Raw genomic sequence first — 12,002 nt, forward strand, 5'->3', positions numbered from 1 at the left:
TGCATATATATCAGAGAAGAAAAAGTTAAGTTTAATACATAGCTGTCATCACACTATATAACCTGACTGTATCTTTTTTCCTTAAGATCGTATCATAAACATATTAAAAAGTATTATATTCCTATTTTGCTTAGTTTTTTATTAGTAAAGGGCATTAAATTTTGTCGTAATAGTTTCTATATCTAATGATGTATCAATATGCTGATATAATGAACCATTTGATAACTTTCTTATGTGGAACCATCTCTGCACTCCTAGAGTAAACTCTTGGTCACAACATGTCCTTTTTAAAGATACTTTTGGATTTAATTTACTTTTTTTTTTACATTTATTTTTTGCATTTATAAGTCAAAGGTAAAATCTTTCTACAGTGTTTTCTCTGAGTAAACTATTATTATATTTTAGTATTGTTTATGCTGCTTTTTAAAAAAATAGGGCATTTTTTATCTTTTTCTATTGACCAAAGAGCTTGATTAACAAAGGGATTATCAGTAATTTGAAGAACACAAAGAATTGAGTCAAAAACCTTCAGTGGCGCCTGATGGTGGCTCTTTAGTGTCAAGTCTTCAACAATCTTTCAAATTTCTTCTACAATTATTTGTATGTTTGGAGTTTCTGCTTTTTGGTAAATTTTAGTAATTTATACTTTACAGAAAATTATTCATGGTAAAAGCAAAACATGCTTGTTGTGGTTAAGATCAACACCACTAAGGTTTATAAAGAAACAACCCAAATTTATTTACCCTCTCCATACCCACAAGCTTATTACCCTTCTCTCCTTGCCCAAGTGACCAATTTTAAGACTGGTTGGTATTCTTTCACTCTCAGATTTGAACAAAAAGAAAAAAAAGAAAAATATATATATATATGTACATGTACATACACATATATGAATTTGCCAAATACACGCGCACACACACAAAATACACGCATTTCTGCACAAATACACTGTATGAACTCAACTGTGTCCCTCCCCCAATTCATATATCAAAGCCCTAACCCCAGTATGATTACATCTGGAGATAGGGCCTGGCTTTTAAAGAGGCAATTAAAGTTAAATGGGGTGATAAGGGTGGGGCCCTAATCCAGTATGACTAGTGCCCCTATAAGAAAAGAAAGAGACACCAGGGATATGCAGCAGAGAAGAAAGGCCATGTGTGGACACAGTGAGAAGACGGTATGCAAGGTAAAGAAAGAGGGTTCGGGAAAAACCAAATCTGCCAACACCTAGGCCTTGGACTTTCAGCCTCCAAAACTGTTGAAAAAATAAATATCTCTTGTTTAATCCCCTCAGCCTGTGGTATTTTGTTATGGCAGCCCTGGCAAACTAATGCACTACTCATATAAGGGGCTGCTTACTTTTTTATAAAAATGACCTCATGCCACAGATTTTATACTTAAGTTTTTTATCACTTAAAAATAGACCATAGCCTTCTTTTAGGTCGACATATCTAGCTCTACTTCATTAGTTTTTAAGAGCTGCATAATATACCATGGTATGGCTCAACCATACGTTATATACCTGTTCCTCAATTGATGTGCATTCCAGTGTGCATGTATATATACTACTCACACATATAAACATATATACTACTGATATCACTTCTGCAAGGAATTAAAAAGTGGGATACCTGGGTCAAAGGAATGCATATTTTATATGTTACTATACAGCTTCAGACATTACTTTCTAAAAAACACTCACAAAAAGCAATAAAGTAGACTACTTTCTACTTTACCGAAAATGTCTTACACAGATCTTTTGTCAACCCTAAGGTCAGAGAGTTCTACCTTGATGGTGTGATTTCCATTCCCCTACTAGTAAGGTTAAGCAACACATACCTTTATTAACGAACTGTACCTTTTCTTACATGCATTGCCTATTAACATTTTTTGCCCATTTTTCTACTGTTTTTATGGGAAAAAAATCCTTTTAACAACTCCTTGTCCGTCCAATGTACTGCAAATATTTTCTTCCAGTATACTACTGTCTTTTGACTTTATGATATTGTTTACCATACAGAATTTAACATTTTCATGTAGGCAAATTTGTGAACTCCTTCCTTTATGCACTCTGACCTTCCTGAGGCTATTCAAGTCTTCCCCTAAATTTTCTTCTAACATTTATTGTTTTACTTTTTACATAAAGGGCTTTAAATTCATCTAGAATTTATTTCTGTATGAAGTATGAAGCAGGAATCTAACTTTGTTTTATTTTATATAGGTAAGTGAATTTGGTAGCATCATTATTAAAGAAACTATTTGTTCCACTAAACTGAAATGTAACTTTGATAGAATGTTAAGTTCTACTTTATTCTTGACTTTACTTCCGGACTCTTCTCATTCCACTGAATTTCCTGTGTCAAAAAAACAATTTTAATTATAAAATCTACCCACTAATGTTTTTCAAATCTTTATTAGCAATTCTCACAAATGTATTTTTGATGTAAGCTTTAGAGTAATTTGTCCAGTTTGAAAAATATATAAAGGGAATCTGATTGGAAATGTATTAAATTTATTTTGTAATCAACTGACAATTTTATGAGGCTGTCTTCTGATCTAAGGTAGTCTCCCTTTTATTCAATTATGTTTTATGGTTTTCTTCACATATGTAATCTCTTTTCTTGTTAATATTTAAGAATTTTATATATTTGTTGCCATTACAAGTATTGTTATATTTTAATTTATGTCTGGTTGTTACTAGTTTAAAGAGAAGTTATAAATTTTTATATTTTATATTGTATCTAGACAACTTAGTAAATTTCTTAATTATAAAAGTTTTACTCGTCTATTGGTTTTCTAGGAACACAATTATATCATTTACAAGTAAAGATAATTTCTTCTCTTTATTTTAATATTCATGCTTATTTTACTTTGTCTTCTTTGCATAAACCATAATGCCTAAAACAATGTCAAAGAATATTTACAACAGTGTGCATTCTCGACTTATAACTGGTTTTAATGAAAATAAAGTTTTTAATCCTTTAATAGAATACTTGTTGCTGGCTTTTTAGAAGTAATTAGTTTTAAAACAAGCTTTACTTTTAAAAAAATCAATAAAATACAACAATATGCAAACTCATATACTATACAGCTATATAACTTACTTATTTCCCTACTAGTAAAGATTTCATTACTTTCTAGTTTTTCAATATTATAAGTAACATCGTGATGAACATCTTATACATAAGTAGTTTTATGTATTTAAGATCATATTTTTAGGGTAGAATCCTAGAAGCTGAAATCCTGGTTTAAAGGAAATAAACATTTTAAGGTTTTTTAGACATTTTGCCAAATTCTTTCCAAAAGAATATTCATTCTCTTCTTAAAAGCTCCTTTTTTTTATTGGTAGAATGATGAATAACAATAAAGAAAACTTGGGAGAAAAATACATATTCAGACATAAGTGGAAGGGCAAAAAGCCTTTATGAATTTTCAGAATAACTAAAAGCAAAAGAAGTAGAAGATTCCAAAAAGAACTAAAGAGTCAAATATGATTTTCAGGTTATATTAAATGAAGAAGATGAAGGAGGTGAAATGTTAATTGATGGATATCAAAGAGAACACAGAATTCCTAAATTCCTGTTTTACCATCCTCTTCTTTGTCAAAGACAATGATCTCAGAGCCAAAAGAGAAAAAAATAGATGGTAAAAGAGAATCTAAAGTCTAAAATGCATAAAGAGATTATTAGAAGAGCACCTAACAACAAAGAGTTTTCTGCTCTGAATATCCTAGGTGCTAGGAAAACTTACAAAGAAAATAACAGGTTGAGATGAGTATTAATTAATTTAATGAACCAGTGTCAAATTGGAAAGTAGTTTCTATTGGAATTCTCCAGAACACCCTCCCAATCTGGCCCTATCCCAGGCAACAGTATCATCACTGACTCAGATTAAACTATAAGAAAACATAGTTATCAATTACACTTAAATGAAAAAGAAAGAATAGTAAACACATTGAAAATTGTATCAAGTAAAATTTAACAAAGATTAATGTTAATTCCAAAAAATCAAGTATAAGTGTAAGATGGAAAAACAGCAGTTTGCGTTGAGTATGACATAGGATTTTCATTTCCATTAAGCTCAATGAGTTAACTGTAATAATAGCCTTTGACCACACTATTAGAAACACGGAACTGAGAATGAGGGCATGCATGCTCCCATACTATTCTGAACTGGTTCGAACTATATCTAGAATACTTGTTCTCTTTTGAACACCATACTTTAACAAGAGGACTATAGAAGAAATGGAATATATTCACAGAACATCAATGAAGGTAAGGGGAACTTAAAACTACATCATTCGAAAAAACCTAAGGATGTTTATACTGGTGACAAGATGTAAGGGAAATAACAGCTACTGTACGAATTTGAAAGTCCATCATGTGTAATAGGAATTAGACTTGTTCTATATAGCTCCACACAGTAGAAACAGCTACAATAAAGCAGACATTACTGGGCAATATATTTTGAAGAAGTTTTTTAAATAACTACCTTAAAGATTTAATTTGCAAAATGGGGATTTTGGTTATAGTATTTAATGTAGGAGATACGATTTTTAAAAAAGAAACAAAAACTTCATACTACTTGGCGCTAGCCAGAAGTAGGAAGAAATGCCTCAAGCAGTGAGTTCCCTCTCACTAAAGGTGTTCAGGTTGGTTATATGACCAATTTATGGGAGTGCTACAGAGGAGACTCAAGCACAGAGATATCTAGATTGAATCGCCTCTCTGATTTCTTCCAATCCTTGGGTATTTTGTTTACACCTTTGTTTATATCTAATAAAAATAAAAGTGTATTATCTCTCTAAGGGAAGAAACAAGAAAACTACCTTGAATTTTTGCAATCTGTGCAAGTCTTAGATTTTTTCTTTTCTGTTGTCAAAACTAGAAAGAATTCTTTGCATATTTATTCCCTAAACTATATGATTGCCAGAAAGACATATAAACAATGGCAAATAGTTTTTATTTTCTCCACAGTAAGAATGCTAGATTTGACTATTCAATAAGACAACTGAGAAAAGCAAAAAGACGGTAAGTCAAACAGACTAAAAAAAAAAAAAAGTATTAAATAAAACACCAGAAGAAATTTTACTTTTAATAGTAAATTAATAGTAATGACAAATAAAAAATGACTCAAGCAACACAGAAACTGGCTATTTCAACTGTGAATACATAAAGAGCTAACCAACAGTTTGAGTTGGAATATAATTCATTCATATGTTAAATCTAGTTTGTTTATGTCAGGTTAAGGGATTTTTCCACTGAAATATGTAAAATAACACTTGGTTCTTTTCTGCTTCTCCTATGATTAAAGCAAAAGTCCTAAAATGTGATGTTACCAGGAGTCAAGTGAGAGAAGGGCATCCTAGAATTCAACTCAATTTAACGAATACTGAATCTGGGGTACCACTGATAACCCTATTTGTCAATACAGGGCAGAGAAGGAATACAAAACAGAGCAAGAAATAAGAAGGTAACTATATTTTTCCCATGACAAAATCTACTCACGTCTGATCCTCCATTCACTCAGATTGTGGGCATTTTTATCCACTCTGAAATAATACTCTCAAAAACCATAATGAGTTTTCCAAAATATAAAAGCACTGCCTTAGAGAAACATACCTAGTTGTTTCTGCAGCACTTCCAACACCAGTCTGATCTTCGCAAAAACTTCAGATGGTGATGGATGTTCCAAGTCAGTCATCACAGATTCAAAACGAATAATAATGATGTTAGGCTGCCTTTCTATCACAGCAAAAAGGGAGGGGCAAGTTGCCAAAGGCCTAAGAATATACTTCAGCAGCATCTGACCTGAAAATTATATGAACACTCATTAAAAAACACCAGAAGAAACTTGTAAATAAAAGCATGTCAAAAAAAAAGACCTTTGAGTCTAACAACGAATATACATCACAACATTACATACCACTTGCAAAGCAGATTTTTCCCACTGACGTTTCCCAGATTATCTACAGATTTTTAAATTATTCAAAAAATCAGATAAAATAAATTGCAGAAGTTTAAGAAAAAAAGAAAAAAGAAAGAAAACAAGGAAATAAAGTATCTAAGCACTTAATAAAAAGGCTAATATTTACAACAATTCCATTTGATGAATCATGAGGTCAAACTTACGATCCATCAATATTATCCAGAGAATATTTTATAATTTTTTTCTGTCATTTCTTTAACATTGGGTCTTCTGAGATTTCATGTAAATGACACAAAGTAGTGTGTCTTACCAAATGATTTAAGCTTGGTATGTAGCTCCCCTAGAATAGAAAATGCCAAGAGGACAGAACTGGTTGGTGGCACAGGGGTCTTCTCTTCGTTTTGAGACTGTTCAGTGTATAAATGAAGTTCTGTTTGTAGGCAAGATTCCAAGTTGCTCGTATCTAAGAAAAAGGGGAAAAATATCGGCTGTCTCAGCAATGTAAAATGTTCCCGCTTCCATTCCTCAGAGCCGATTCTCTACTGAGATTCCTAAATATGTAGTTTTATTACAGTACAATTTTAATGCAATCAGATATTAATGACATTTATGTCCTCGGCATCACTTTAAAACAAAGGTTTTAATATATTCAAATAACTGAACTAAGTGCAGAAGCAAGATGATGCACCTACAATAAATGCTTATTAAATATGTACTGAATGACTGAATGAAGGCAAGGAGTGAGAAGTGAGATCATAGTTTCACTTAAGACCTCCTCTTCTTTGTTCTAAGAGAAAGGCCTGCCAAACAAATTTAACAGGAAGGTGTGTTACAACAAAGAATACAGCTACCATCTTCTCTTAATTTTAGTCTGCTTGGATACACAATCTAAAGTTTTCTAGATTATTTCCTTCAAAATACCAAAAATAAATGTGTTATCAGAGTTATCCTATTTCTTCATCTTGCAAAGCACCCCGCTCTCATGATTTGTCACCATTTTATCCTAAGGACTGAGAAAAACTGAGCCAAATCCTTGTCTCACTGATCCCTTGTTTTCTCTCCTAAGCAAGAGAGAGAATGGCTGAACAGCTTCTTTAAGCATCCTAGCCAAGATAAACTGTTGGTATTAGAGCTGCTGGAAACAGGTACATCCTACGATGCAGAAGCAGCTTTGTGTGATGGTAAACTGCTACCACCTCCTCAACCATAACCTCATCACATGGATCCCACCCACCCAATCATCTTCCTTCTTCTCTGCTCCTACTGAAAGGACAGAAAGTAAGATGGAAGGGAAGTAAAGTGAGAACACTTTGGAAATCTAGATGAGTTCGTCCTAATAAGCATTTTGCTTAATATGAGAACTTAATAGTGACTTGGGAGATTAATGAAACCTTCTCATCTACCAACATAAAATATTTAGAATATATTCAAAGTTCAAATTGGTTCAGGCAGATTAAGCAAAGCTGTCCACCTGAGGTCAGTAGCACCTTTTGATGGTGGGAACTTCCATACAATCAGCTTCTGCCACTCCTCTCCAAGGTGATACAGTATGTTCTGTTTCTGTATCGTAAGCTCCATGCTGAGAGATTTCAACATTTTTAAATCAAAGCATTTTCTGGATTTTAATAACTTCAAGCAGTTCTGTGCCTATTAGTGAAATGGAATCACTGTTAAACATTCCGTCTGGACTCAGGGCAATTACAATATATTTGTATAATAAGAAATACATGGAACACAAAATTTACTAAAAACAAAAATAGTAGTAATTGCTCATGCTTTGGAGAAAGCATCTAATACCTCTTCTAGACGGTGAGCAGCAGTGACATACTTCTTCTCTGCTAATGCACAATTATATTCTTCAATAGCAGTAGAAAACTGAAAAGATAAGTATAGTTATTAGGTATTTTATTTTATATACTCTATTATTTCAAGTCTCTGCTTGTTTTTAAAATATGAAAAAATGCTAGTCAGGGGATACATATTTAATAATGAGACCAACTGGGGGAAAAACTTTATCACCACCAAAACACTAAAGTTTGATTTGAATTTACTGACCTCTTGTAGCTGTTTAAGCAAACTGAGGACTACCGAGTCTCTTTCCAATTGCTGTTTCAAGTCTGTAAATTCAGTGGTTGATACATGAAGATCCCGGCGGACCTAATTTGTACATCAAAAACAAGTATACTTTTATGCTATACTATATCTAAGAAATACAAAATTTATAGCTAATCAATAAGATTTATTAGGTAGATATAACTCATGTTGAAATTTAAATGCCAGTTAAGATTGGAATAAAAAGCAATAAGATTGGTCCACTTAGTCCAAACCCTTGTCCAATGCAGGAATGCCCATTCCCATCAACATAATATCCTCATGTCACCACCTAGTCTTAGTTTAAGCAGTTATCTTTCACCAGAGTTCATCCACCTGGATTACTAGAAGGGTTTCCCCATTGCCAACTCATTCTACAATTGGATAGCTTTATTAGAAAGATTTTATGTTGAGTCAGAATCTACCTCCTGTTCTGTCGCACCTTTTCAGGGACTTTGTATTATAAATTATTTCCTCCCCTCTATATCTTTTACCTCCCTCTTGTTCATTCTTCATTCATGAAAGTTATACTGACTGAATACTTTCACTAAAGCATGGCTCTTCCCATCAAATTTAAATGTGTTAAAATTACCCCCACCTTTAAGAAAAATTTCTTTTACCTCAGCAACCACCCTATTCCTTAGTAGCTACCTTATTTCTCTCCTGCGCACAAACAAGTTTCTTGCGAGAGTAATACAGACTCACTGTCTGTTCTTTTTCACTCCTCATTCATTCTATAACACACCGTGATCTGGTTTCTACCCCAACCATTCCACCAAAACTATTCCAAACAGCTGGTGCCAAAAACACCAATCAGCTCCCTGTTGCTAAATCCAAAGCATATATCATCAATATTTAACTATTTCAGTACGCTGATAATTACCTTCCCTTCACTCTATAACACCATTCTCTACTTACTGATTTTCCTCCTTTTCTTTGGCCATTCCTTTTCATTTTATTTTAGGAGCTTCATTTTCCCACTTCATAAATACCGATATTCCTTTCTTCCTGGCCCCCTTCTTATTCCGAACCAGTGGTTTCCAAAAAATAAGGCTTTTTTGTCCGACATCCTTCCAGGAACATTTAGACTTGTCACCACTGAAGGAGTTTGGTATATAGTGAGTAGAGGCAAGGATACTGCTAAACATCTTACAATGTACAGGACAGCCTCCACAGCAAAGGAGTACCCAGCTCCAAATATCGACAGTGCATAGGTTGAGAAACTCTGCTCTATTCACACCCTCTGGGCAAGCTCATCCATTCCCAGGGCTTCAGTTTCTAAGTGCTGCTAACTCAAGTCCACATCACTTTCCTAACCTCCAAACGTGTACATGGATGGGGTGATATGCAAACTGTTCACTGAAATCCGTTCTCTGACTCTCCCACAGTAACACCACATGGCTACCCAACTAGACTATATTCTAGCTTCCCTCACAATTAGATCTAACCAGTGTCTAAGATCTCACCAATGGCATTTAAGCAGAAGTGGTATGCATTATTTCCAAGTTTGAATCCTAAGAAAACAGATGCGCCTCCTCTGTACCCTCTCTTTGCCCTTAACCTCCAGCTATAATCTGAACATGGGGAGAGACTAATTTCAACCATGCAAAGAAAATCCTACAGCAGTGCTTCTCAAACTGTAACATACATGCATAACACCTAGTGAATCTTATTAAAGCATAGGCTGATTCAGTAAGTCTGGGATGGGGCCCGAGAGCCTCCACTTCTAACAAGCCACCAGGTGTTGGCAATTCTGCTGCTCTACAAACCGCTGGAAGACAATTCTTTATGAGTCTCACATTTCTGTACTGTCTTGCAAAGGAAGCAATGACTGTCTTTAGTTCTGGACTATCTTTTCAAGGATGTTTGTGTAGTAAACAGCTTGGAAAACAGAGATGGTGTTTCCCTCCAGGCATGCTTACTACTCATTATAAGAGATTCAGGTCCCTTAAACTCCGGAGTTCTCTTCTATAACTGCACACTGTCCCTTAGGAATTAGGGATCGGGGTACTATGCAAAAATGTTCATACTGTGGCTACTGCTGTGAATAATAAACTGTCCTTCATCTCTCACCCACAGCCATGAAACTGTCAAGGTAACTTGCTGATTTGCAGATAGGTTAAAATCTCAGATCCCCTTCCCGGTTCTTGACAGACTATACCAGGGAAGTAGATCTCAGGTTGTAGAATCGGCCTGACAGCCAGGACCACTACGATGTTATCTTGTTTGAGCCGTTGCATTTCAAGTTCACTCACTCCCTCTCTCGATCAATCTCTCTCCCCACCTCTCCCCACCTCCTCCCCACCCCCCACTCCCCCACTGCCACCTTTCTTTACAACAGTCTAGCCTTCATCTTAATACAATCCAACTGCACAGCTCTATTTGGATATTCCTTAGGCACCCATATTTAAAATCATTTCCCCCACAAAAACCTACTCTTTCTCTATATTCTCTACTTCAATGAATGGCACACCAGTGGCTGAGTTCCCCAGTTATCCTTGATTCCTTCATCTTTCACTCCACGCATCAAAAAGTCCTAAAGATCTTATGTCTTAAATGTCACTAGGATGCACCCATTTTTCTCCATCTCCACTGCTACTGACTTTAGAGTAGGTCACGGTCCTGTCTTGCCTGAGTTCTTTAACTGCCTCCTACTGCTTTAATTGCCTTCTCATTTTTTCGAACTGCAAGCAAAATGGGATTCCTAGAATTCAAATCTGATGTCACTCACTTGCTTAAAATCCTCCATGGCTTCCACATTGCAATCAAGGCAACATCCATGCTACTTAAATTGATACACAAGGTCCTTGCTTACCTTTCTAATCTCATCTCATGTCCTTTCCCACCACTCTCTAAGCATAGTCACAGGGAACACTTGAAGCTCTCCAAAAGTGGCATCCCCCCATTATCTCCATGCTTCTGTAATGCTGTCCCCTATGACTAACTAAAACACTCTTCCCTCTTCCTATGCCTATCATTTCAAGTTTCGGTTTGGACACTACTTCCTACAGGAAGCCATCTTTAGCTACATCTCCTCTCTCTAACTACATTATTCCTATTTAGTATGTATCACACTATTCCACTCACCTACAACAGGCATGAAATTCACATTTTGAAATAAAAAACTGTTTAGTTCTGCAACTATCAGTGTCCAGCATCTTATAAATAGGTGTTCAATACACCAAATAACTGAATAAATCCCTTTATAATATCCACCTAGTGAATCTAATTCCCCTTATCTAGCCATAATTTGAATCTTTCTCCTATATTACAGGGAGAAAGTATTTCTAACTAAGGCTAAAGACTCTGTTTTTTTCATTGTTCTTTAGATGGTACAGTGTTCAAACCTGGACCTTTTCATCTAGACCAGCCGTCTTTCAAAATACAACAACCAGAACTAAATAAATTTCACCAGCCATAATCTGGCCAGAAAAATATACAGAGCCCATTACTCTCTTGTTTCAGACACTTCATTTCTAATAGTACAAAGACTGCACTATTGACTCACTGATCAAACAAATACAACATTAAAAATATTTGAACTGAGCCAGAGTTGTAGAGTAACAGATTTATTGTTATTAAAACCTCTAATTAGAATGATTGGTAAGCTGGCTGTTGAATAGATTTTCTAGGCAACTAGTGGTTTCCCCACCTACGATTCAAGTTTTATAGGAAACTTTTGAAAATACATTTGTTCATTTTCCTTTTTAAGTTAACTATCACAAAGAAAAGAGTTTTGGTGTCTTTCCTTAAGGACCTTGAGAATAGCTCAACATCTTGATTTTGGATATGACTGAGCCCTGAATAACTTAGAAATAGATGTAGAAGACACCTAAGATTAGACTTTGTTTACACCTCTAATATCAACTTGATTTCTTTCAACTGCTTATTTTTCCTAAAACTGCAAGGGAACTCCTGGTGAGAAAAGATATGTGAAAATGTTTTCAAAATTATAAAACAGCTACTTCTGTTTTCAGACTGGC

General features: G+C 34.7%; 1 protein-coding gene across 1 annotated transcript in view; it reads right to left on the minus strand.

Annotated features, from left to right (window-relative positions):
* Window positions 1-12,002, minus strand: part of ZW10 (zw10 kinetochore protein) — a 31,663-nt gene that overhangs the window by 16,530 nt on the left and 3,131 nt on the right. Inside the window, exons 3-7 of the mRNA XM_039887937.1 lie at window positions 7,984-8,085; window positions 7,726-7,803; window positions 7,416-7,575; window positions 6,239-6,391; window positions 5,622-5,810 (exon numbers count right to left, since the gene is read on the minus strand). Coding sequence (XP_039743871.1) covers window positions 5,622-5,810; window positions 6,239-6,391; window positions 7,416-7,575; window positions 7,726-7,803; window positions 7,984-8,085 — 682 coding nt within the window. The remainder of the gene's footprint in view (window positions 1-5,621; window positions 5,811-6,238; window positions 6,392-7,415; window positions 7,576-7,725; window positions 7,804-7,983; window positions 8,086-12,002) is intronic.

This window comes from Pteropus medius, unplaced genomic scaffold, assembly GCF_902729225.1.
Source record: "Pteropus medius unplaced genomic scaffold, Ma_sr-lr_union100, whole genome shotgun sequence".
NCBI lineage: Eukaryota > Metazoa > Chordata > Mammalia > Chiroptera > Pteropodidae > Pteropus > Pteropus medius.